This window comes from Staurois parvus, unplaced genomic scaffold (assembly GCF_062004578.1).
Source record: "Staurois parvus isolate SC_StPar_1 unplaced genomic scaffold, SC_StPar_1.0 ptg000415l, whole genome shotgun sequence".
In the NCBI taxonomy this organism is placed as follows: domain Eukaryota; kingdom Metazoa; phylum Chordata; class Amphibia; order Anura; family Ranidae; genus Staurois; species Staurois parvus.
In genome coordinates, this window is record NW_028318211.1 from 3,829,329 (window position 1) to 3,857,141 (window position 27,813).

Sequence of the window (27,813 nt, forward strand, 5' to 3'; positions counted from 1 at the left end):
TGTTGGGGTAAGTGGGAGAGCGTAGTAATAAGAGGAGGTGGTGGGTGCCATAGAGGGGTGAGGGAAGCAGTGAGGACACGATATACAAATGTTTGGGAGGGGCAGAGGGATATAGTGAATGGATTTTGGGAACGGAGGAGAGGAAAATGAGAAGGAGGAGTGGAAGAGACATTTTGGGGAGGTGAAGAGAGCAGTAGTAGGGAGATGATAGCAGTGAGGGGGAGATGTACAGGTTGTGAGGTGGAGCAGAGGGGTAAAGAAATGAGATTTGGGAACAGAGGGTAGTAATATGATAAGGAGAAGAGGGGTGTATTATATAAAGGTACACAGAGTGGGACTCAGGCATGTAAGAGGTTTTCCAGGGTGTTTGCTTGCAGTCTTCCAGCATATGGGATTTATGTACTGTAGGGCGGCTCGCTGATATCAGGAAACTATGTGCAGCCCCTCCAAGCAGCCATGATCTGCAATGATCTACAATAAAAATTGCACTCACTTATAAAATTTATTAAAAAGCATATCCATACGTTTCCAGCAATGGAAGCCTTCCGGGTGGTCAGAGGCGAGCAAGCCCCTTTGGGTGGATGTGATGTAAGGTGCTTGGAGGCAGAAAGTCAACCAAGAGAACACCAGGAAGAACCAGCAGGCTCCTTTTTAATACAATTTACACGTGAATGCAATATTTGTTTTTTTCATTTTGTTGAATTTGTAAATAAATGTTACAGTTAGGTAGTGGCTTTCTCTTTTTTTCCTTCTTGCTTTTACATGACATTGTAAGATATGTAGGAATTGGGAGATGACATTAAAGTGTTGTGATCTTGTAATAGTAGGTGCCTTCATGGCAGGAAGACCAGGTATTATGTTAATGAAAGCTGCAGATTTACCAAAATTGAGAATTGCTTTAATATGTTAAAGCTTATATAAAGTTGTTATTCTCAATAGCAAATTCTTTTGAACACTAAGCCATACCAACTAATCAAACCTCTGTCAGGCCACTTAAGAAAAAGAACGATCAATAGGTTGAGTCTGTACCTCTCAAAGTTAAGTGAGTAAAAGGATAGATGTTTTTGCCTATGCTCTTTACAGTCAGTGATTTTTTTGGTATTCTGTAGCACCAACACATTACACAGCACTAATAACCATTCACATGGAGCTGAGGATATTATGTCCCTAGCAAACTCCTACAAGTACAGAGTTGGTCACATGTCACCTAACCTACTTTATTGCTTTAAAAAAGGCCTGGATCCTTTCTTGGATACACAGAATATAACTGGATACTAACATTTATAGGTAAAGTTGATCCAGGGAATATCCGATTGCTTCTTGGAGCTGTGAAAATGTGGAATAGACTCCCTCAAGAGTTGGTTCTGGCCAGCTCAGTGGATTGCTTTAAAAAAGGTCTGGATTGTTTCTTAGATACACAGAATATAACTAATATACTAACATTTATAGGTAAAGTTGATCCAGGGAATATCAGATTGCCTCTTGGGGGATCAGGAAGGAATTTTTTCCCTGCAGGAGCAAATTGGATCATGCTTTGCTGGGATTTTGCCTTCCTCTGGATCAACTGTGGGTGTAGGATTATAACTTTTTTTTTTTTTAATGGTTGAACTGGATGGACTTTTGTCTTTTTTCAGCCAGACTAACTATATAACTATAACTATGTAACTGCGTGTATGTTTTTGCAAGAAAACCAGAACACTGAGAGAAACCCCACACGAACAGAGAAAACACACAAACTCCATGCATTTATTAGCTTAGAAGGATGTGAACTCAGAACCCAAAGCATCAGGGCAGACATATGACTAAATATCCATGTTGCAGTCTGCCATATGTAGTTAAGTACATTGCCCACTGCAAGAGTAAATAATTTTATTTCTGGGGTTCATTTTTGAATAAAACCTTTCCTGTTTTATTACATAACTTATTTTAGACTCAACAATTTCATCATTGGATCTCTGTGCTTCTCTGTACAATGCAGACAAATCATGGGTGGTGGGAGGGGTCAGCAGGGTGCAATACATAGCTTCTGGGAAACATCAAATCACCCTGCCTCAGTACTCCTCAGGTTTTCCTAGGAAATACCCACATGATGATGCTGAGCCTCCATGATTGAAAGAACTGAAGTCCAATTAAAAAAAAATAAAGGGCTGGGCTAGGAGCAGTGAGACTGGGGTGGAAAGGACTGGATGGTGATGCATGTCCTCCAGCCAGGAAATAAGCCTGGCTCTATCTGACGTGCTGCAACTTCCAGAAGAAGCTCACAGTGTTTAGTGAAATCAGAGTAAGCAATTTCAGTACAGGAGAGGAGCCTGTACAACTGAGAATGAATGGAAGTAAGGCTGGAGTTCAGCTTTAATTTCAAGATTAGAATTGAACATTTTGCTGCAGTGAGCATAGTAGATCCAATCAAGTGCAATGCATTTTACTAAAGAAAACATAAATGGAAAAGCTAGGAACAAGATCTGGAATTTGGCACATCCAAAAGGGAAGGGCACTGAGACTGAATTATTTTATATGGTAAATATTTATTTAAATCATTTCAAAGGCATCCTAAGTAACACATCCACATTTTTTCCTGTCAAAAGAAAATATAGATGTATTGCAGGGGAGAGATGGGGTGAGGCAGCTGAATATGGTACATGTTAGGAATGTGAATATAATGTTTAGTACATCTTCAATGTTACATGGACATTAAGTTGAATTGTAAGCCATGTTGGAAGACAGACACTTGTAAGATATATATATATATATATATATATATATATATATATATATATACAGTATATATATTTATTTATTACAGGTACTTATATAGCGCATTCAATTTACACAGCGCTTTTACATATATATTGTACATTCACATCACTAACCCTCAAGGGGTGTACAATCTAAGGTCCCTAACTCACATTCATACATACACATACTAGGGACAATTTAGACAGGATCCAATTAATCTACAGCATGTCTTTGGAGTGTAGGAGGAAACCGGAGTACCTGGAGGAAAGCCACACGGGCACAGGGAGAACCATGGCACCACCTGCCTGAAGTTTGCATGTTCTCCCTGTGCCTGTGTGGCTTTCCTCCAGGTACTCCGGTCTGGTGTCAGCATAGACTGTCAGAAGTGATTCATGCATACGGATAAGAGAGCAGGCAGAAATTACACTAGATGCTTTGGACTGGGGCAAGTACACACAATAGAAAGATACATAAGATTTTTTCATTTCAGAGGTTTACAACCACTTTAAGGGTGGCAAAGGATTGGAGCCCACTGTGTACTTTAGCAGCAAGTTTTGTAGAAGCAGATACTGGTCTGTGAAGAAATGACAAAATATATGGGAAGAAGAGTAGCAGAAGGGCTTAACCACCTGCAGATCTTTGGGAGTGCAATTGTCACTCATGCATCAGTTTGTCTCTGCAATGATAGGGAAGACAATAGAGAGCTTTTTGAGAATTCCAGTTCGAGTCAATCTGGTTCTCTTTTAAGTGTATGCAATACAACATTTTTATTACACTCCCGCACCATTACACTCCCGCACTCTATAGGTAGGAAGGATATATTGCTGTCTTTGTGCTTGCTGGGGAATTCTAGTCATCACAGGAACATAGTTAGTTAGTCTGGCTGAAAAAAGACAAAAGTCCATCCAGAAAAGTTATAATCCTACACCCACAGTTGATCCAGAAGAAGGCAAAAACCCAGCAAAGCACGATCCAATCTGCTCCTGCAGGGGGAAAAATTCCTTCTTGATCCCCCGAGAGGCAGTCGGATATTCACTGAATCAACTTTACCTATAAATGTTAGTATCAAGTTATATTCTGTGTATCCAAGAAATAATCCAGGCCTTTTTAAAGCAATCCACTGAGCTGGCCAGAACCAACTCTTGAGAGAGTCTATTCCACATTTTCACAGCTTTCATTGTGAAGAAACCTTTCCATGTTTGGAGATTACATTTCTTTTCCTCCAGACGTAAAGAGTGCCCCCTTGTCCTCTGTGATGACCTCAGGGTGAATAGCTCTACACCGAGTTCACTATATGAACCACTGATGTATTTATACATGTTGATCATATCCCCCCTTAATCTCCTCTTCTCAAGAGAGAATAAATTCAGTTCCTCTAATCTTTCCTCATAGCTGAGCTCCTCCATGCCTCTTATCAGTTTGGTTGCCCTTCTCTGTACTTTCTCTACTTCCCCAATGTTCTTTTTGTGAATTGGTGCCCAAAACAGCAACAGCATATTCCAGATGAGGTCTTACTAATGATTTGTACAGGGGTAATATGATATCTCTCTCTCTGGAGTCTATACCTCTTCTAATACAAGAGAGGATTTTGCTCGCTTTAGAAACCGCAGCTTGGCATTGCATGCCATTATTAAGCTTGTGATCTACCAGAACCCCCAGATCCTTGTCCACCATTGATTCCCCCAGTTGTACCCCCCTAGTATGTATGATGCATGCATATTCTTAGCCCCCAAGTGCATAACCTGACATTTATCAACATTAAACCTCATTTGCCACATAGTTGCCCAATTAAACAGTGCATTGAGATCGGCTTGTAAATTGGAGACATCCTGAAAGGACGTTATTCCACTGCACAGCTTGGTGTCATCTGCAAAGACTGAAATGGGATTTTTAATCCCAGACTCTATATCGTTTATAAATATATTAAAAGTTATGGGTCCCAACACTGAACCTTGGGGTATACCACTGACAACCCTAGACCATTCAGAGTATGAATCATTAACCACTACTCTCTGAATATGATCTTTTAGCCAGTTTTCTATCCATTTACATACAGATATTTCCAAGCCCGTAGACTTTACCTTACACATTAGCCGTGTGTGGAGAACTGTGTCAAACCACATCCACCGCCGCCCCTCTGTCCAAGTATACCACGTCCACCGCCACCCCTCTGTCCAAGTATACCACGTCCACAGCCACCCCTCTGTCCAAGTATACCATGTTCACCGCCACCCCTCTGTCCAAGTATACCACGTCCACCGCCACCCCTCTGTCCAAGTATACCACGTCCACAGCCACCCCTCTGTCCAAGTATACCACGTCCACCGCCACCCCTCTGTCCAAGTATATCACGTCCACCACCACCCCTCTGTCCAAGTATATCACGTCCACCGCCACCCCTCTGTCCAAGGTTTTGCTCACCTCCTCATAAAAAGAAATCAGATTTGTTTGACAACTTCTGTCTTTCATGAATCCATGCTGTCTGTTGCTTACAATATTTTTTTCCAGCAAGAACTCATCTACGTGGTCTTTTATTAAACTCTCCAGTATCTTCCCAACTATAGAAGTTACACTAACAGGTCTATAATTACTTGGTAAAGATTTTGATCCCTTTTTAAATATTGGCACCACATTGGCCTTACGCCAATCCAGTGCTACTATGCCAGTCATTAAAGAGTCCCTAAAAAATAGAAACAATGGCTTTGAAAAGACAGAGAAGTGGAAGTGGAAGGAAATCTTTAAATGCAGACAACGGTTACAGTGACAACTGTTTCAGTAGGAGTTCCCCTCGCTTTGGAAAGACTTGACCTTATTTCCTGTTCTGTCTATTCCCAACAAAAAACAACCATAGGTTCACTTATAAACATGTGTAAAATGAAAAAGTTTGTTTTGTTTTAAAATCTAACAAATTTCATGTAGTTGGATTCGGTAAATTCATTCCATTCGTTTTAGGGATTTGTTTCGGTAATTCGTATTCGAATTCAATTCAAAAACATTTCAACCAAATTCGAAAAGTCATTCACATTCGAAATTGGTTCAACCACATTATAAATTGATTCATCAAAATTCAAAAAGTTGTTTGAAATCAAAACGATTTCAAACGAATTCAGTAAAAATTAAACTGAATTCGAAAAGTTAAGCTGGCCATACACATGTAGATTTTTATCCGAGAATAATCGTTTCAAGAATATTCATGTGATTTTCTAACCATTAGTGGGGTCAAATTGATGTTTGTTTTCGACAGCAGTGACGGAAAAATTTGAAGTGGCAGGAAGGAAAACTTTCTCCCTCAGCCAGTGTATGTGGTTCTCATTCAGAAATTAAATTAATTTTAAAATCAAATGTTCAAAGCAAAAGACAATTTTGAACAACATTCGTCCATTCATCGAATGTGCAAACAATTTTCGTACAACTTTTTCTTACGAATATTCTCAGCCGAAAATCTATATGTGTATGGCCAGCTTAAGGCTGGCCATACACATGTAGATTTTCAGCTGAGAATATTAGTTTCAAGAATATTCATTAGATTTTCTAATCGTTAAGCTGGCCATACATGAATAGATTTTTGGATGAGAATTTTCATTTCAGGAATATTTGTTTATTTTCTAATCATTAGTGGAGTCAAATCGATGTTTGTTTTCGACAGCAGTGATGGGAAAATTCAAAGGGGCAGGAAGAAAAACTTTAAAATCAAATGTTAAAAGCAAAGGACAATTTTCGAACGACATTTTTCCATTCATTGTGCAAAGAAATTTCTTACGAATATTCTCGGCCAAATATCTACATGTGTATGGCCAGCTTAAATCAGGGGAAAATAAAAAATCTAATTTCTAATTAAATCTTTTCAAAATCAGTCAAAACTGTTTTGAATTTGAATAAGGCTAGCCATATGATCGCAGCGGAAGTGGGAGCAGATACCTGTCAATTTCAGGTACCCGTCCCCCCCCCCACTCCCCAAAGGTGCCAATTCTTAACTTCTTAACGGGGAGCGGGAACCAGTCCTTAAAGTGGAACTTCCCGTTGTGGGTGGAGCTCCACTTAAAACTTGTCTCCTCCTCCCATGCTCTTCTCCAGGACTTCTCCAGAGCCTCCCGCATCCTTTGGAACTCTCTACCTCAATCTATCAGACTATTGCCTACTCTGCTCACTTTTAGGTGATCTCTGAAAACCTATCTCTTCAGGGAAGCCTATCCTGCCTTTAGCTAATAACCAAATCTTTTATTTCTCCCATCAGTCCATCCCCCACAGTTATTACCTTTTGTACCACCATCCCCTCCCTCTTAGATTGTAAGCTCCAAGGATCAGGCCCTCCTATCCCTCTTGTATTCAACTGTATTGTTGCTGTATTGTCTCCCGTTATATTGTAAAGCGCTGAGCAAACTGTTGGCACTATATAAATCCTGTATAATAATAATAATAATTTTGTTTGCAAATCTAATTTTGGCCAAATTTCGCTTCATTATTTCGGATTCATTTAAATTCATTATTTTTGTAATTCAGAATTCTGATACATCCGAATCTTCGAATAACAGAAAAATGTGTCTGAAATTTGATTTGAAACAAACCGCACATGTATAATCACTTAAAAGAAGGCAAGCTCTGTAAAATAGGTCCATCTATACCTACCTTCAGGTGGCTCATGTCTTGAAATGCCTCTGCTTAACCACTTGCCTACCAGGCACTTATACCCCCTTCCTTACCAGGCCAATTTTCAGCTTTCAGCACTGTCACACTTTGATTGACAATTGCGCGGTCATGCAAGATTGTACCCATATGAAATTTTGATCATTTTTTTCTCACAAATAGAGCTTTCTTTTGGTGGTATTTAATCACCACTGGGCGCTTTACTTTTTGCGCTATAAATAAAAAAAGTGCAAAAAATTTGAAAAAAAAAAAAAGTTTATTTGTTTCTTTTATAAAATTTTTCAAACAGGTATTTTTTCTCCTTCACTGATGTGCGTTGATGAGGCAGCACTGATGGGCACTGATAGGCGGCACTGATGGGCACTGATAGGCAGCACTAAAGGGCACTGATAGGCAGTACTAATGAGGTGGCACGGATAGGCGGCACTGATAGACAGCACTAATTAGGGGTCACGGATAGGCGGCACTGATATGCAGCACTGATAGGCGGCACTGATAGGTGACACTGATTATGGGTACTGATAGACGGCACTGACTGGCATCACTTCTGGGCACTGACTGGCACAACCCCTGGGCACTGACTGGTGGCACTGACTGGCAGCACTGCTGGGCTGCACTGGTGGGTGGCACTGGTGGGCAGCACTGGTGGGTGGGCACAGGTGGGTGGCACTGGTGGGCACAGGTGGGTGGGCACAGGTGGGTGGCACTGCTGGGCACATGTAGGTGGCACTTCTGGGCACAGGTAGGTGGCACTGCAGAGTGGCACAGGTGGGTGCACTGCTGGGCACAGGTGGGGGCACTGCTGGGTGCACTGCTGGGCACGGGTGGGCGGAGCTAGTGGGCGCACTGCTGGGCGGAACTTGCGGGTGTCACTGCTGGGCACCGATCATCAATGCCCTGATGATCGGTGCCGATCCCCGCTGTGACAACTGCCGGTTCTCGGCAGTACTTTCCTCACGATCTGACAGCGTGAGGAAAGTGCAGCCGAGAACCGGCACTTGCATTTCCCTGTGATCAGCGTGTCATTGGACACCGCTGATCCCGTGGTAAAAGGCCGCTGTGATTGGCCTTTTACCACATCACATGATCAGCTGTGTCCGTAGGACACAGCGATCACGGAGATCGCCGGGTGCACGCCCCCTGGGGCGCGCAGGAGAGCGCGTTCTGGGAGGACGTCATATGACGTCCACTCAGAACTGGCCGGCCGCAGTGCAGCCGTCATTCGGCTATCTGCGGTCGGCAGGTAGTTAGCGGCCTCCAGGCCACTGCAGGTATTTAACCTTTTGAGGTTGAATATCTGTTCCTCCACTGCATGTAGTGGCTTCTCCCACCACCTCATATGTCCTGTAGTGGTGTACAAGCGGATGGGAGGAACCATTGTGTGCGACAGGAGCAGAAGGTATTCTCGCACCCAGGGGCGGACTGACAACTCATGGGGCCCCCGGGCAAAAGGGGATCATGGGGCCCCTGTGTCCTTGCCCAAAGTCAAAAAAGCCTATGAAAAAGGTACCAGGGGCATCTCATGGGGCCCCCTTCGGACCCCGGGCCCTCGTGCAGTGCCCGAGTTTCCAAATGGTCAGTTCGCCCCTGCACACACCTACAAGTATGGAATACCTACAGCAGCCAGGGAGCAGAGGTGACTTTTCAAAACATGGGCTGCCAAAAAGCTATATATAGCTGGGCCTCTTTTAAAGGGCTGGTCTTCTTTTATATGTGACCCTGTGGTGTTACTTTTTTCAACTGCACATTTGTAGGTAATCTATTTAAAAAGGGAGAGGCTTAGAGCAACATGTATTGAATTTGGAGATACAGCAGTGCACTGTATATTAGGAGATGAATGTGGTCATTGAGGTGCTTGAGAAGGAAATAGCCCCTTCTTTACTATTAAATTACTGGAAGACATCTGGCGCTATCTTCTTCCCTTTAAAAAGGAAACAGTTTATTTACTGAACATGCAAACGTTTTAAGTCAGAATGGAAAGTTAAGAAAATCTAAAGGCTGAAAGATCATATAGCATGGACTACTGAACTGTGAGAATTCAACAAACATGGACATAGAAAAGAAAAGTCTATTAACCACGTTACATTTTCCAGACCCAGTCAATGATGCTTTGTCAAAGCAACACTGCTGAAGAGAGTGTCTGCAGAAATTATAAACATGTAGACATTTTTAAAAAGAAAAGAAACTATGTCTATGTTTCATTAACCACTTTCCTGCCGCCCTGTAGCAAAAATATATACGCGATTTGGCATTTCTGGGTTGGGAACACCACCATTGGCGGCCTCAGCTGTCGATCACCGGGTCCCTGCTAGCACCCGGTGATCGCCGAGTATCACTGACGGGTGAGAAACCTGTATGTAAACAATACAGATCACTCCCCTGACAGCTCCATCACACTGCTTTGTACAAAGCAATGTGCTGACACAGTAAAACACAACACAGCACAGCACACAGTTAACCCTTTGATCACCCCAGAGTTACTTATTTCAGGTACTTACATAGCGCTGTCAATTTACACAGCGCTTTACATATATTGTACATTCACATCAGTCCCTAACCCTCAAGGGGTGTACAGTCTAAGGTCCCTAACTTGCATTCATACATACACATACTAGGGATAATTTAGACAGGAGCCAATTAACCTACCAGCATGTCTTTGGAGTGTGGGAGGAAACCAGAGTACGCAGAGGAAACCCACACAAGCACAGGGAGAACATGCAAACTCCAGGCAGGTGGTGCTGTGGTTGCGATTCGAACCAGCGACCCTAGTACTGCCAGGTGGAAATGCTAACCATTTAGCCACTGTGCTGCCTTTCCTGCCCATTGTCCTTAGTACAGTGTCAGTGCTTTTTATTAGCACTGATCACTTTATTAGTGTCACTGGGGATGTCAGTGATAGTTAGTCAGTCCCCCCCCCCCCAAGTGTCAGAATGCCCACCGCAGTCGCTGATCGCTGACATTACTAATGTAAAAATAAAAATAAAAAAATTCCAGTATATGTACCGCCATTTGTAGACGCTATAACCTTCACGTAAACCAATTAGTTCACACGTATTGGGATTTCTTTTAGAAAATACATGTAGCAGAATACATTTTGGCCTAAAGTTATGACCAAATTTGATTTTTTAAATTTTTTTACTGGACATGTTTAATAGCAAAAAGTCAAAAATATTGCTTTTTTCTCAAAATTGTAGGTTTTTTTGTTTATAGCGCAAAAAAATAAAAACGCACAGGTGATCAAATTGCAAAGACATGTAGCAGAATACATTTTGGCCTAAATTTATGACCAAATTTGATTTTTTAAATTTTTTTACTGGACATGTTTATTAGCAAATAGTCAAAAATATTACTTTTTTCTCAAAATTGTTGGCCTTAATTGTTTATAGTGAAAAAAAACTAAAAATGCACAGGTGATCAAATTACAAAGACATGTAGCAGAATACATTTTGGCCTAAATTCATGACCAAATTTGATTTTTTTAATTTTTTTGCTGGACATGTTTAATAGCAAAAAGTCAAAAATATTGCTTTTTTCTCAAAATTGTAGGTTTTTTTGTTTATAGCGCAAAAAAATAAAAACGCACAGGTTATCAAATTGCAAATACATGTAGCAGAATACATTTTGGCCTAAATTTATGACCAAATTAGATTTTTTAAATTTTTTTACTGGACATGTTTATTAGCAAAAAGTCAAAAATATTGCTTTTTTCTCAAAATTGTAGGTCTTTTTTTGTTTATAGCACAAAAAAACTAAAACCGCAGAGGTGATCAAATTGCAAAGACATGTAGCAGAATACATTTTGGCCTAAATTTATGACCAAATTTGATTTTTTAAATTTTTTTACTGGACACGTTTATTAGCAAAAAGTCAAAAATATTGCTTTTTTCTCAAAATTGTTGGCCTTATTTGTTTATAGTGAAAAAAACTAAAAATGCACAAGTGATCAAATTACAAAGACATGTAGCAGAATACATTTTGGCCTAAATTCATGACCAAATTTGATTTTTTAAATTTTTTTGCTGGACATGTTTAATAGCAAACAGTCAAAAATATTGCTTTTTTCTCAAAATTGTAGGTTTTTTTGTTTATAGCACAAAAAAACTAAAACCGCACAGGTGATCAAATTGCAAAGACATGTAGCAGAATACATTTTGGCCTAAATTTATGACCAAATTTGATTTTTTACATTTTTTTACTGGACACGTTTATTAGCAAAAAGTCAAAAATATTGCTTTTTTCTCAAAATTGTTGGCCTTATTTGTTTACAGCGAAAAAAACTAAAAATGCACAAGTGATCAAATTGCAAACACATGTAGCAGAATACATTTTGGCCTAAATTTATGACCACATTTGATTTTTTAAATTTTTTTACTGGACACGTTTATTAGCAAAAAGTCAAAAATATTGCTTTTTTCTCAAAATTGTTGGCCTTATTTGTTTATAGCGAAAAAAACTAAAAATGCACAGGTGATCAAATTACAAAGACATGTAGCAGAATACATTTTGGCCTAAATTCATGACCAAATTTGCTTTTTAAATTTTTTTGCTGGACATGTTTAATAGCAAACAGTCAAAAATATTGCTTTTTTCTCAAAATTGTAGGTTTTTTTTTGTTTATAGCACAAAAAAACTAAAACCGCACAGGTGATCAAATTGCAAAGACATGTAGCAGAATACATTTTGGCCTAAATTTATGACCAAATTTGATTTTTTACATTTTTTTACTGGACACGTTTATTAGCAAAAAGTCAAAAATATTGCTTTTTTCTCAAAATTGTTGGCCTTATTTGTTTACAGCGAAAAAAACTAAAAATGCACAAGTGATCAAATTGCAAACACATGTAGCAGAATACATTTTGGCCTAAATTTATGACCACATTTGATTTTTTTAATTTTTTTACTGGACATGTCTAATAGCAAAAAGTCAAAAATATTGCTTTTTTTCTCAAAATTGTAGGTTTTTTTGTTTATAGCGCAAAAAACTAAAAACGCACAGGTGATCAAATTGCAAATACATGTAGCAGAATACATTTTGGCCTAAATTTATGACCAAATTAGATTTTTTACATTTTTTTACTGGACATGTTTAATAGCAAAAAGTCAAAAATATTGCTTTTTTTCTCAAAATTGTAGGTCTTTTTTTGTTTATAGCGCAAAAAAACTAAAACGCACAGGTGATCAAATTGCAAAGACATGTAGCAGAATACATTTTGGCCTAAATTTATGACCAAATTTGATTTTTTACATTTTTTTACTGGACACGTTTATTAGCAAAAAGTCAAAAATATTGCTTTTTTCTCAAAATTGTTGGCCTTATTTGTTTACAGCGAAAAAAACTAAAAATGCACAAGTGATCAAATTGCAAACACATGTAGCAGAATACATTTTGGCCTAAATTTATGACCACATTTGATTTTTTAAATTTTTTTACTGGACACGTTTATTAGCAAAAAGTCAAAAATATTGCTTTTTTCTCAAAATTGTTGGCCTTATTTGTTTATAGCGAAAAAAACTAAAAATGCACAGGTGATCAAATTACAAAGACATGTAGCAGAATACATTTTGGCCTAAATTCATGACCAAATTTGCTTTTTAAATTTTTTTGCTGGACATGTTTAATAGCAAACAGTCAAAAATATTGCTTTTTTCTCAAAATTGTAGGTTTTTTTGTTTATAGCGCAAAAAAATAAAAACGCACAGGTTATCAAATTGCAAATACATGTAGCAGAATACATTTTGGCCTAAATTTATGACCAAATTTGATTTTTTAAATTTTTTTACTGGACATGTTTATTAGCAAAAAGTCAAAAATATTGCTTTTTTCTCAAAATTGTAGGTCTTTTTTTGTTTATAGCACAAAAAAACTAAAACCGCACAGGTGATCAAATTGCAAAGACATGTAGCAGAATACATTTTGGCCTAAATTTATGACCAAATTTGATTTTTTACATTTTTTTACTGGACACGTTTATTAGCAAAAAGTCAAAAATATTGCTTTTTTCTCAAAATTGTTGGCCTTATTTGTTTACAGCGAAAAAAACTAAAAATGCACAAGTGATCAAATTGCAAACACATGTAGCAGAATACATTTTGGCCTAAATTTATGACCACATTTGATTTTTTTAATTTTTTTACTGGACATGTCTAATAGCAAAAAGTCAAAAATATTGCTTTTTTTCTCAAAATTGTAGGTTTTTTTGTTTATAGCGCAAAAAACTAAAAACGCACAGGTGATCAAATTGCAAATACATGTAGCAGAATACATTTTGGCCTAAATTTATGACCAAATTAGATTTTTTACATTTTTTTACTGGACATGTTTAATAGCAAAAAGTCAAAAATATTGCTTTTTTTCTCAAAATTGTAGGTCTTTTTTTGTTTATAGCGCAAAAAAACTAAAACGCACAGGTGATCAAATTGCAAAGACATGTAGCAGAATACATTTTGGCCTAAATTTATGACCAAATTTGATTTTTAAAATTTTTTTACTGGACATGTTTATTAGCAAAAAGTCAAAAATATTGTTTTTTTCTCAAAATTGTTGGTCTTATTTGTTTATAGCGAAAAAAACTAAAAACGCGCAGGTGATCAAATACCACCAAAAGAAAGCGTTGTGGGAAAAAAGGGTGTAAATTTCATTTGGGTGCAGCATTGCCTGACCGCGCAATTGTCAGTTAAAGTAATGCAGCGCTGTATCGCGAAGAATGGCCTGGTCAGGAAGGGGGGTAAATCTTCTGGAGGGCAAGTGGTTAATAAAGAGAAAAGTGTTTTAGACTGTATAGCCAGCAAAGGTAGTGACATGACTTCATTTGATACAGAGAACATGGGAACAAGGGTAACAAATCATATATAAAGAGGAACTTCAGTTTGCTTCTTTAACATCAGATACCTACAACTGCCTGGGGTCCAGTGCTGTCTTTTCACAACTGGGTTCCCGACAAGACCATCTTAGATGTTGGAGCCTACTGTGGCTTCTGGAGGAACCACTGTCAACTCCCCACTGTGCATGCACCACTTTGTGAATAGCCCTGCAGCTTCCTGAGATTTGAACCTCATTCCTAGTTTCAGCTTGAGCAATACTTTAATGAGAGTAATAGGCAATGTACTATAAGTCAGAACATGAAGTCATTGGTTGTCTATTTTGTATGAACAGGTCAAAGCTGGTAGATTGCTATTCCTTACTTCATTGTCCATGTTAGACTCTCTTAAGATTTATTATTTTGTAACATGCTGTTTTTAATCTGAAATCTTTCTTTCAGCATTGTCTAGTGCTCCACAGTTAACGTTTGTGCCTTCCTATGCCACGTTCATAAAGGGAGAAAATGTAACTATGAGGTGCGTGGCTCCTTCTCTAGTTCCTGTAACCATGTATCGTTTCTACAAAGAAGGAGAAATCAGAGGGCCATCATCCAGCAGAGGGTCATTGTCATTGTACAACATCACCAAAAATGATCAGGCTGAATATACATGTATGTACTGGAGCCCAAACACCAACAGAGAAATCCCATCCACTCAAAGTGATGCAAGAGAGATTTATGTTATTGGTAAGAATTAAAACGTAAGCAAAACGACTGGGTATCCTAACATATACATATCCAATGTGTATAAAAAGCTTTGCCAGAATTGTTTTACCTGCTAAAGAAAACAGGGGACATACAGTATATATCAGGGGATCCTCTGTTTTTGTATTGGAGATTTCCCTTTTTTTCACCTGCAAGATCTTCAGGTTTGATGGTAAAATTTTGGCCAACTGATTGGCACATTTTTTCAGTAGCTCATTTTGTGACACAGTATTCAATCTGTAATCAAAATCATCCTAAAAGAAGACCCCACTGAGAAAAATGGAAACTAAAGTGTACTAAAATATGGTTAATTCTTTAATTTATCAAATTTTTAAGAGACAAGAATGTATAAAAATTAAATATTAAAAAATGAATCAAACCAAATAAAAACAAGCTAATTCCAAAATTTGCCTAAACTAACTTTTCTTTCGTTATGTTAGTTCCAGCCGGTCATCCTTGATTACTCCATTTTTTTCTCTTTTTGTGCCTATTAACGTAACTTACAAGTTAATAAATCAAACAAACTGGCAAATTATTCTTATTATACAGGATTTATATAGTGCCAACAGTTTGCTCAACGCTTTACAATATAGAGTGAGCATTACAGCAATGTTACAGCTCAATACAAGAGGGTTAGGAGGACCCTGCACCTTGGAGCTTTCAATCTAAGAGGGAGGGACTGGTGGTACAAAAGGTAATAACTCTGGGGGATGGACTTGCAGGAGGAATAGAAGATTCCATTATTAGCTGAAGGCAGTATAGGCTTCCCTGAAGAGAGAGACAAGGAAGCTAGAGAGCAGGAGGTCGTGCGAGGAGCAGAGAGGATGGTTTGCGTGATATTTGGAGACAAGATTGGTGATGTAATTTGGGGCAGAGTTACAATTGGCTTTATACGTTATTGTTAATGTTTTGAATTTTATTTGTTGGGCAATGGGAAGCCAGTGGAGAGACTGGCAGAGAGGGATGGCAGATATGAACAGTTAGTAAGGTGGATGGGTCAGGCAGCAGCATTCATGATAGACTTAAAAGGGATAGCCTGCGATTAGGTAGGCCAATGAGGAGGGAGTTACAATAGTCAAGGCGAGAGATAACAAGGGAGTGAATAAGTTGCTTAGTGGTCATTAAGAACACGGTATCTTGGAGATGTTGCGGAGATGAAGTCTACATTATTTGGACAGTGATTGGATGTGGGGTTCAAAGGATAGATGGGAGTCTAGGATTACACCTAGTACCCTGGCATGAGGGGAGGGACTGATTGTTGTATTATTGATCTTGATGGAGAAGTCAGGGGAGGGGGCATAGGCTGGAGGGAATAGTGAGCTCCGATTTGGAAAGATTTAGTTTGAGGAAGTGGAGTGACATCCATGCCGATATGTCACTTAGTAGGTTAGTAATGCGAGAGGAGACTTAAGGGGTGAGGTGAGGAGTAGAAAGATAGATTTGTGTGTCATCAGCATAGAGATGGTACTTAAAGCCATGGGAATTTATCAAGTGACCAAGGGAGCAGGTGTAGATGGAGAAGAGAAGGGGTCCAAGGACAGAACCTTGAGGGACCCCTACAGAAAGAGGAAGAGGAAAGGAGGAGACAAAGTTATAGGTAATGCTGAAGAAGTGCTGCAATAGGTAGGAGGAGAATCAAGAGAGAGCAAAGTCTTAGAGGCTGGGATGGTCAACAGTGTCAAAAGCCACAGAGAGGTCAAGTAGTAAGAGTATGGAGTAGTGGCCATTAGTTTTAGCAGTTTGTAAATCATTAGTGAGTTTTAGTAGGGCGGTTTCAGTGGAGTGTAGTGAGCGAAAGCCAGACTGTAAAGGGTCAAGAAGGTTGTTGTCAGTGAGGTAGCTCAGGCGATTGTAGACTGAGAGTTCTAAGAGTTTAGAGGTAAACGGGAGCATGGAGATGGGTCTTAAGTTGTTCAGGTTGGTGGGGTCCAGCAAAGGCTTTTTAAGTATGGGAGTGATGTGTGCATGCTTTAGAGGGGTAGGGAAGGCACTGTTAGAGAGGGAGAGATTGATGATGTGAGAGAGGGAGCATAGGAGAGAAGAAGAGGGTGACCGAAGTAGTTGAGAGGGGACAGGATCAAGGGGGCAAGTGGTGAGACGGGCTTCTGAGAAAACTTCAGTATTAGCAAGGTCAAAAGAGGAAAGTGTTGAGGGAGGTTTAGTACAAGGTATGCTAAGTGGGATAGATGTCTGTGCAGCAGAGATGCCCCTACAAATTGCATCAATCTTGTTTTTGAAATTATTTGCAATCTCGTAAGCAGTGAGTGAGTTACTGACTGGAGGTGGAGGTGGAGAAAGTAGAAAGTTAAAAGTAGAGAAGAGACAACGAGGACTGGATGACACAGTATTAATAAGAATGACAAAGTAGGCTTGTTTGGCAGTATGGAGGGAGGAAATGTATGTTAAGAAAGCAGATTTATATAGGTTGAATGCTTGCTGAGATTTGTTTTTGTGCCACAATCGCTCCAGTGCAAGACTATGTCGCTTAAGATTTCTGGTGTCGTCAGTCTGCCAAGGTTGTAATGGTCAGGGCCTGATACTTCATGTAGTTAGAGGAGCAAGTGAGTCTAGTGTGGATGAAAGTGAACTGTTGTAGACAGCAGTGGGCAGGACAGGGGAGAGATTCTATCATAGAGGTGGTCAGTTGCAGAGTGGAAAAAAGAAAGGTTAAAGTTGTGAAAGTTTCTGCGGGTAATTGTTTGCTGCTTGGAGGGATAAGTGTATGGAGACGAGGACACTGTGAAGGTGATGAGAGTGTGATGAGAGAGAGGAAAGGGGGCGTTTGTGAGGTTGTAGGGAATACAAAGATGGAAGAACACAAGGTCTAATGTATTCCCATCAGAGTGAGTGGAGGAGTGTATCCATTGTGTTAAGGCAAAATATGAGGTTAGGATGAAGAGTTGGGATGTAGCCGGGTTGTTCACATTAATGGGGATGTTAAAATCTCCGAGAATGATAGTGGGTATTTCAGAGGTAAGAAAGTAGGGTAGCCAAGCAGGGAAGTCATCAAGAAAGTACGACATTGGTCCAGAAGGCCGGTAGATCACTGCAATCCTCAGAGAAATGGGAGAAAACAGCCGAATACAGTGACTTTCAAAAAGAAGATAAAGATAGAAAGGGAGGGTGATGGAAGACTTAAAAGGTGCTCAGTGGGGATAGAAGCAAACCAACTCCACCTCCTTTCCGATCACTGGGTCTGGGTGAGTGAGTCCAGAGAAGGCCTCCATAGGAAAGTGCTGCAGGAGAAGCAGAATATGATGCTTGAAGCCAGGTTTCTGTAATTGCTAGTAGTTTAAGGCAGTGGGAGACAAAAAGGTCATGGACAAAGGTGAGCTTATTACAGACAGAGCAGGCATTCCAGAGTACACATGAAAAAGGGAAGGTGGTTTTTAGGAGCATAGAGATCGAGATTAAATTGAGTGGATTGCAGCTATTCCTGGAGGAAGGAGGATGCCTGGTGTGGGGGTGAGATACTGGAGGACCAGGGTTTGGGGCGATATCCCAAGAGGTTAGGAGAAGAAGGAGGTTGAGGAAAGTAAGATGGGAGCAGGATGTATACGAGTGCACATGCCTTCCAGTCCTGGTGTTTGGGTCAGCAGGTGAGTAAAGTATTAGCAGGAGGTGATGAGAGCAGTAGTATGGAGATGGTAGAAGTGAGGGTGATATGTATAAGCTTTGGGGTGGAGCAGCGGGGCAAAGAGTTGAGATTTTGAGAAGAGAGGATAGCAATATGAAAAGGAGGAGTAGAGGGGACATATTAAAAGGTACAAGGAGTGGGAATCAGACTTGTAGGAGATGTTTCCCAGGGTGTTTGCTTGCAGTCCCTCCAGTGTGCAGTAGAGTTCTTTGTTGTATCTTCCTGCTGCTTGAGTTATCCTGCTTTAGTTAAACTGTTGTTTTGCACTCCAGAAAAAAATGCACTCGCGCAGGACAATGCCCCCCCATCTGCGACTGTACCCCCCATTTGTGACCTCCCCCATAAGTTGGTCTAAATTCATAGGGAGATGATCAAATGAGCAACTCTTAGGAACTGATAACGATCACATGAATGTGGGGGGAGGTTGGTCAAAACCATATCAGTCGCACACACAGGCCAGGGTCATGAAAGACTATTGATTCTCTGATCACAGAAAGGCAAAGGAGGTGAGAATCAATCACTACAGTGTTGTTACTAGCCACTGACACAATCATACTAGACAGGTGAATTTAAACCAGAAACCAGAAAAAGTGAGGCCCTACTAGCTAGTAAAGGTAATAAGCTGCTTTGTGGTGTATGTTAAATGTTTTTAAAGCTACATTTTACTTAAATAAAAATCCACAGCTTTAGTCACATCACTGTAATGAAAGATTTTGCATGTTGTGAAGGCAGCTTAATCTTAAAACTGTCTTCTGTACAGGGATACCTATCCTTCTCCTGTCTCTGAGCAACTGGCACTGTAGTTGTTAACAGCTTTGGGTCTTCAAGCAGAACAGCAGTACAGATGGTCCAATGGGCGCATGCCTCCTCCTTCCTCCTACATTGGGAAAAGCTCTTTCATTGGTTACACTGCTTGTAACAACATCTGTGAATGTGGGAGAGAATCCTGTACTCCCCAGTTGTAGATTATGTAACATACAATGTTATCAATGAAAGAACTTTTCTTGACAGAAGAAACGGAAGAAGGGTTGTGTCCATGTGTACTGCTGTTCTGCCTAAAGACCCCAAGCTGTGTTAATGAAGTATGGTTACATTGTAGTACTGGAAGATTAGAGAAAGGCAGAGGACAGGAATTACTGTAGTGAAGATTTCTCCAGAATTCAGCTTCCTGCACAACGTGAGACATACTTCATTACAGGGAAGTGATGTGACAAAAACTGTAGGGATATTTTAGCTAAACGTCAGCTTTAACCCTTTGAGGACCATAAGATTACGGAACGCCAAAAGAATCAATTTTTTGTTTTTTAAGTTCATACACTTCAGTTGCTGTAACTAAGCCATTTCATGAAATAATTGGCAAAAAGCTAGATCCATTTGTTGATAAGAACTAATATTTTGACTCAAACCAAAAAAAAAAAAAGTATTTTAAGTTCTTAATCAGATGATACAGGCAATTAAAAACATGGGACAAATACGTCCCTTGGTCCTCAAAGGGTTAAAATGAAAGACAGCAATGGAAGAGGTGTCACGCTTTAGGTGCAAATCAACTAGTTATGATCTAAAAGGAATCTGCAATATAATTCTTGCACTTGGTTCTCTGTGTCCCCTAGTTGCAAACTTACAAGATAATAATAATAATATATTTTTTAATTACTTTTTTACATTACAGATCATTTGCGTTCACCATTGTTGAGTGCAGATCCTCCTAGTGGAAGAATCAAAGATGGAGGCAATGTAACTCTGTACTGCATCATCAGGGAAGGTTATGAAAGGGCGATATTCCACTTTCTTAATGAAACAGATGAGGTGGCCAGTGTAAATACCTACAAACAGCAGACAAGAGCAGCAGCAATAACCATCAATGTGAAGAAAAATAATAACACCTCTCCTACCAAATACTTTTGTCAATACACAGCAGAGATCAAAGGACGTTTACTACTGTCACCAATGAGTCCTCAAGTTGAGATCATTATAATAACAAGTATGTAATTTCATCTCATACGTATTTTCATGTTATGGTTATGTATGCTAAATGCTGTGTAAATGTAACCATGCAGGAGATCATGAAACTCCTTCTGATGTGCTTCCATACTCCTCCTGTCTCCAAAAACAGCCCTATCTTTGTTTAGAAATTATCCAGGGTCAGTACTACTTCCTTGACTAATATTCTAGCTCAAGGATGTTGCACCTGTTTAAATCTCAATGTCTGCACAGTAGCCTTTATGCCAGGGGATTTGTACTGGGGGGCTAAGATGGAAGGGGGGCTGTGCTGAGGGGCTAGGCTGAAAGAGGAGGTTTATACTGAGGGGATAGGCTGATAGGGAAGACCTGACCTAAGGGGTTAAGTTGGGAAAGGGGGGAGGCTGGACTGAGGGGGGGTCTGTCCTGAGGTGCTAGGATGAGAGGAGGGTCTGCACTGGGGGTATGTACTGAAAGGTTAGGCTGGGAGGTGGTTCTGTACTGGGAAGGGTTTATAATGGGGGGATCTTTACAGAGAAACATCTGTACCGAGGGGCTAGGCTGGGGGCGGGGTCGGTACTGAAGGAGTCTGTACTGAGGGGTTAGTCTGGGAGGGGGGTCTGTACTAGGGAGGTCTGTACTGAGGGGTTAGGATGGGAGGGGGGTCTGTATTGGGGGGGTCTGTACTGAGGGTTGGAAGGGGTTGTACCGGGAGGTCAGGGCTGTGGGGGATGATCTGTACTGGGGGGAAGATTGGGCTGGGGGAGGTTGTACTGGCAAGAGGGGCTAATTTTTTTAAATGTATTCTATAGAGTGGCCTGTACGTTATTGACTCATGAGAGTGTATGTACAAGTACTGTTATATACAGTGTTCAGCATAAATTATCACACCCCTTTTCAAAAGTAACATTTTAATCAATATCTTAATGAACACAAAACAATTTCGAACGTTTTGACAAAACTGAGTTTTATAGAACATTTGTTTAGCTCATTACATGAAATTAAGGTTAACATTATAACTTAGAATACAAAATCTTCAGTTTTACTCAAATTAGTTGATGCAAAAATGAATACACCCCACAACAAAAACTACTACACCTAGTATTTTTTATGACCTCCATGATTTGTAAGGACAACACCAAGTCTTCTAGGCATGGAATGAACAAGTTGGCTATATAATACAACATCTATCTTTTTCCATTCTTCAAGAATGACCTCTCTGAAAGCCTGGATACTCGATGGAGAGTGTTGCTCAACTTGTCTTTTCAGAATTCCCCATAGGTATTTGATTGGGTTCAGATCAAAAGACATACTTGGCAACTGAATCACTTTCACTCTGTTCTTTAGAAATGCAACAGTGGCCTTAGATGTATGTTTTGGATCATTGTCATGTTGGAAAAGTGCACGACAACTAAGGACATGCCATGATGGTAGCATCTTCTCTTTCAGTATAGAGCAGTACATCTGTGAATTAATTATACCATCAATGAAATGCAGCTTCCCGACACCAGCAGCATTCATGCAGCTCCACAGAAAGACACTGCCACCACCATGTTTCACTGTAGGCACCATGAATTTTTCTTTTTACTCCTCAACTTTGCAACGCCATACAATTTTGAAGCCCCCCTTGTCCAAAAACATTTATCTTGGTCTCATTACTCCAGAGTACAGAGTCCCAGTAGTCTTCTTGTTTTTCAGTATAAGCCCTAGCAAATTCTAGGTGGGCTTTTTTGTGCATGGACTTTAGGAGAGTTTTCCTTCGTGGATGACACCCATGGATGCCATTCCTTTGCAGAGTACGTCATATTGTGTCACAGGAAAAAATCACCCCAGTTTGGCTTTCTACTTCTTTAGCTAACTACAGTGAACTTGCATGGTAATTTTTTTCAACCCTATTCATCAGAAGACGCTCCTGTCAAGGTGTTAACTGCCATGGATGGCCTGGACGTCTCTGTGAAATGGTTGCAGTTCCATCTTTGTTACATTTTTGTATCACTTTTGCTCCAGTATTCTGACTGTTAAGTAAAGCTTTGCTGATCTTCTTGTAGCCTTCACCTTTCTTGTGTAAAGAAATTATGTTGTTTCTCAGGACATTTCTTTTCCATGTGGTGCCATTGGTGACAACATGAAATGGGAAGAAGTTTTCTTTGTAAAGTGACGCCCTTTTATAATCAACTATCTGCTGGACACCTGTTTAATGAATAATTAGACTCACCTGTAGTTGGATTCTTGTAAATTAGGATTTACAAAATTTAGCTTTGCTCCTAAGGCTTTCACTAGAGTGTATTAATTTTTGCAACATGGTCTTGAATTTATTTGTTACGAAAAGAAAATCTTGTTTGCAATCAATGGCACACATTTGTGGGAGTATTTTGTAGTATAGTGTCCCCTAGAAAATGTTGATTCTGAAAGTAAAGTAAAGGTTTTATGACAAATCTGTTGGGGGTGTACTCATTTATGCTGAGCTCTGTATGTGTGCTTTGTATACAGTGAGTAAGATAAGGTTTTATTTAGCCCTGGCCCTTTAAGCCCCTACCACTGTTAGCACCATTTGTCTGTAGAGTCTGATTGGTAGTCAAGACCACATTATCTACTGGCAGGAGGTAGTCTCTTACTCGAAATTGTCAGGTGAGACCTTTCTTCTGACATGATTCAAAAGAAGTCAGTTTTTTTGTTGATTCATGAAATAGCGTATTTTTTCATATCTATGTAATTCTGTATAACTATGTAATATATCATTTAAAAAATGTAGTGACTTTGTTTTATCTTTTTGATGATCAGCTGAACCTCTGCTGTGGTTAATAGCTATAGGAGTTGCTGCTGGGATTGTTGTATTGATTATAATTGTCAGCTTGGCCTACTGGATCATTTCAGGCAAAAAAGGTATGGATTATTTTCTCAAAAGCCAGTTTACTAATTTTGATATTACTGGTATAAATTAGCATTTCTTATAATTGGGAATGCATATCAGTGTTGCATGTCTCAACACCTAAATATATATATGTAAAGCGCTGTGTAAATTGACAGTGCTATATAAGTACCTGTAATAATATTAATATTAATTAACTGCTGTCACTGTGTCAGGTATAACCTGGAAGCTTCACTTGTTTAGTGCTCCTTGCTTTGTTTTGGGATGAAATAATCATTGTTGACTGTTCATTTTGTAAGGGAAGTTGCACTTTGCAAGGTAATTTTCCTTAGAGCTTCATGGATGAGGTGCAGCTTTGTTGACTTTCATCGTCCAATGATGTGCAAGCAAAAATTCAGTTCTTGTACATGACTGGATGTTTTGCAAAGTGAACTTTCATAACATTCACTCAACTCTGGGGAAAATTCCCTTGCAAAGTAAACCACCTTGGTAGTAAAACACAGAATTCAATTTTTAAATATCATCTTTAGTGTGCTGATATAAACTGTGATAGAACAGACGTTCCTCAACAAAATTGCATCCAATGGAGGTATCATGGCCAGGTAGGCTATTGTTACAAAGTCTAACTCTTCTGTTTTCAAGAGAGGTCTGTTGTTGGTTTGTCAATCAATTTACACTGTATACTGGCTGTGCACAGTATACACATCACTGTTCCCACCTATGAACAGCCACATGGCATCCACTTCCAGCCCACCCAAGCAACAATGAAGCAAAGATTTTCTAGAAAACTGACATGTTGCTACTGAAGGCCACCAACCAACCACTGGCAATGGGAGCCATGCATGCCTGGAATCACTAGAACAGAAATATCAGCATAGATGTTCCTGAAAGATAGCTAGTAAAAATTCACCTAGCAAAGAATATCATGTGCAACACCCTTGCAAAGTGCAACTTTTCTTGTAAAGGTAACAGTCTACTTGCCTTTAGTAAATGAATCTCATGGTCAGTACTCTTTTTAATATTTGTTGTGTATCTTGGATGTATTGATTGTTTGAATTATTGTTCTGTTTTGTTTACAGATCCACCAGAAGATGTTCCAGAATCTAAGACACAATCTAATGTGAGTACCATTTATTTTATGCAATTATATCATTGAAAGGGACCATGACACCACTGGGCCATATGTAATGTAAGCCCAGTCTGTAAAAGAGGAGCATCCATACTTACCTTTCCAGAGGTCCCATCTTCCTGGTTTTTGTAAGAATACCCGCTCCTCCCATCACATACTATATTTCCACTCACCAGCTCATCACGACAGGACATAAAATTCAGTGGGAGGAACTACAGCATGCCGCATGCAGCCGGGGAAGCAGGTATTCAACCCACCTGGAAGTGTCAGTGACAAGTATGCAGATAAAGTGTTTCATTCAAAAAGTAACAAAACTAGAGAGTCACCAGCCTTTTAAGGTCTCATGCACAAAATTTTTGTTCCTACCCTGGAAGCCTTTGCTCCTGACAAGAAAAAAAAACGCACCTAAAGCCATGGTTTGAACATACATTTAGATGCATTTAGGCGTGACAAACGTTTGGGTGTTAATTGATTCCATTGGTCAGAATATTAAGGTGATACTAAAGCTTACAGGAAAGTCAGCAATAGCTGCTCCCATATTTTTTATTAACCACTTCAAGTCCAGACACTTTCACCCCCTTCCTGTCCAGGCCAATTTTCAGCTTTCAGTGCTATCACACTTTGAATAACAATTCCGCGGTCATGCAACACTGAACCCATATGATTTTTTTAGCATTTTTTTGAGACAGATAAAGCTTTATTTTGGTGGTATTTATTCACCACTGGGATTTTTAGTTTTTTTTGCTATATAAATGAAAAAAAGTGTTTTTCTTATAAAATTTTGCAAATAAATAATAGTCCATCATAAATATTGGCCAAAATGTATTTAGTTATCTTTTTAAAAAGATTAAAAAAAAACCCAAATTAGTTTATATAAATTTTTTTTACATTTTTATTTTATTGTTTTTTATTATTATTTATGCTTTTTTTTTTACATACTGTCACCCTAGCAGTACAGTGTCACCATGGTGACACTGTATTACTTGTGGGGGCTGATGAAGATTTTTTTTTTTTTTACACATTGCTTTTACACCCATAAAGGCTGTAAAAGCAATCATTTCTCCTTCTCTCTGGCTGCATTCTTGCAGCCATTGAGAAATATTGTGTGAGCTGTGATTGGTCACAGCTTGTCACATGGTACAAGGCTGTTGTGAATAGCCTTGTACCATGTGACCTCTGTGATCATTCACAGATTTCACACATAGTAAGCAATGATGTCAGAAGTGACATCTTGCTTACTACTCTGCATGTGATCCTGATTGGCCAATCAGTGATCACATGATTGGGACCTCGCACAGAGTTCCTATACGACGATCGGTGCTCCATTAATTCTAATGGCATGCCGCCTGTACTGGAAATCACAACCATACTGGGAACCGAGGTTCCCGTGCGGGCTGTGTTTCCTGAAGAAGTGCAGGGACTTCTCTGCGTGTCCCGAGGCAAGGGAGTCCTTTCAGATGAATGGGCTCTCATGTCCGTGCAAAACACGGCTCGCACGGTCGCACATATGCGAACCAAGGCTTAGTAAATCTCCCCCATTTTTTTGTATATAACAATGTATACACAGTTATACTAAAAACAGGTTTGTAATTTTTTTCTCTTTAACAAGCCTGGGAGAGTGGGAAATGCTTGATTTTTACCAATATATTTTACTTTAGAATAATAAGAGGCAATACGTGTAAAATACTAAGAACAAATTGTAGTTAGTGTGAGTTTTATGTTCAATGGTCAATTTAGAGTTTCAGAAACAAATGTTTATCTGTCCCCAATAAGATATTACATTATATAGTAAAATATGGATAAAATGCAATTTAAAGGGAATATATAATGTGTATCCGTATATTTTTGCATTATGTACAAAAAAACCCACATTTTTTAAAACTTTATTTTTTTAGTAAGGTATATATTACATACTGAAAATATATATTTCATATATACCATTTTGTGGCAATAAGATGGTAAGTGCAAGTCTGGTACTCCAACATGCGCCATGCTGTTGAGACCTGATTAGCAGAATTTTAATGAGTCAAAGGGGGAGATTTACTAGAACTGCTGCCGCGTTTTATTGTCAAAGCTTAATTGAACAAGCTGAATTTAGAAGCTGATTGGCTACCATGTACAGCTGGCCAGATTCTGAGTGTTCCAGTTTTAGTAAATCTCCCCAAATGACGAGAAGAGAGGGCACTCCCACCTGCCCCCTCTGCAATTGCAGACAGTCTCATCTAGATTTCCAGTCTGCAGGACAAGACAGAGTGCTAGGCTTTCCTATTAGATAGCCCCATATCTGTTGTACATACTAAACATAATGGGGCATCTTCTATTTACTTTATAAAGAGTTGTTTCTTAAAACAGTAAGGATTTTATAGTAGTGAATAGTATAATGTTAGTTTTTATACCTAAAAATTAAAGCAAATTATAGTTCACCTCTAATAAAAAAATACTATACTACTATGATTTTTATTATTCTTAGGGCTTATATCAGCTAACATTGTTTTCCTGCATTTGATATGCATTTGGTTTGCTTGTCAAACGCAAAATTAGAAAGGTTGGTAAATTCCCATTGACTTTAAAGGAACAGTACTCATGGAAGTTCAGAGCCTGCATTTGACCTGTTTTGTATTGCACTGCATATTTATTAAAACTGGAGCACTCAGAAACTGGTGCAGCTGTGCATGGTGGCCAGTCAGCTTCTAACTTAAGCTTGTTCAATTAAGCTTTGACAATAAAATCTGATAGCTGATTGGTTTCTAAGAAGAAATGCACCCGACTTTGCACCGTGCAGTTTTAGTAAATCTCCCCTAACATGTCCTCCTGAGGTATGTTTGAGCTGCAGATAAAAAAAAGGTCAACACAGCCTTTTTATGGTTGAACTGGATGGACTTTTGTCTTTTTTTCAGCCAGACTAATTATGTAACTATGTAAAATGCTGCATTTTCTTTGAATGTAGCTGTATGCCTTTGTAGCATTTGACACAAACACCAGTCAACATGAACCCCTAAAGTGATTCTAAGCCCAAAAAATAAAAATGTATTAAATTACAGTCCACCAGTTCTTAGATGTGGTAGTTGCATTCCTTTTCTTTTGTTTCCCTTTTCTTTTCACCCAGTGATGCTACCAGTAAATTCAACATTTTTCAACTTCCTTTAACAGACCAAGCTATCCTGACAGAGTAGCAGTTAGAGGGATGAGTCAAACCATTCACGTGGATTGATGTAGATTGTTTTTTATACTTTGTGGTACAACCTCAATTTCAAAAAGTTGGGATGCTTTGCAAAAT

General features: G+C 39.2%; 1 protein-coding gene across 1 annotated transcript in view; it reads left to right on the top strand.

Moving 5' to 3' along the window:
• Positions 1–27,813, top strand: part of LOC149454882 (Fc receptor-like protein 5) — a 45,723-nt gene that overhangs the window by 10,512 nt on the left and 7,398 nt on the right. The window contains exons 5-8 of the mRNA XM_089687049.1: positions 14,640–14,924; positions 20,249–20,560; positions 23,320–23,421; positions 24,487–24,527. Of these exons, the coding sequence (XP_089543175.1) occupies positions 14,640–14,924; positions 20,249–20,560; positions 23,320–23,421; positions 24,487–24,527 (740 nt within the window). The remainder of the gene's footprint in view (positions 1–14,639; positions 14,925–20,248; positions 20,561–23,319; positions 23,422–24,486; positions 24,528–27,813) is intronic.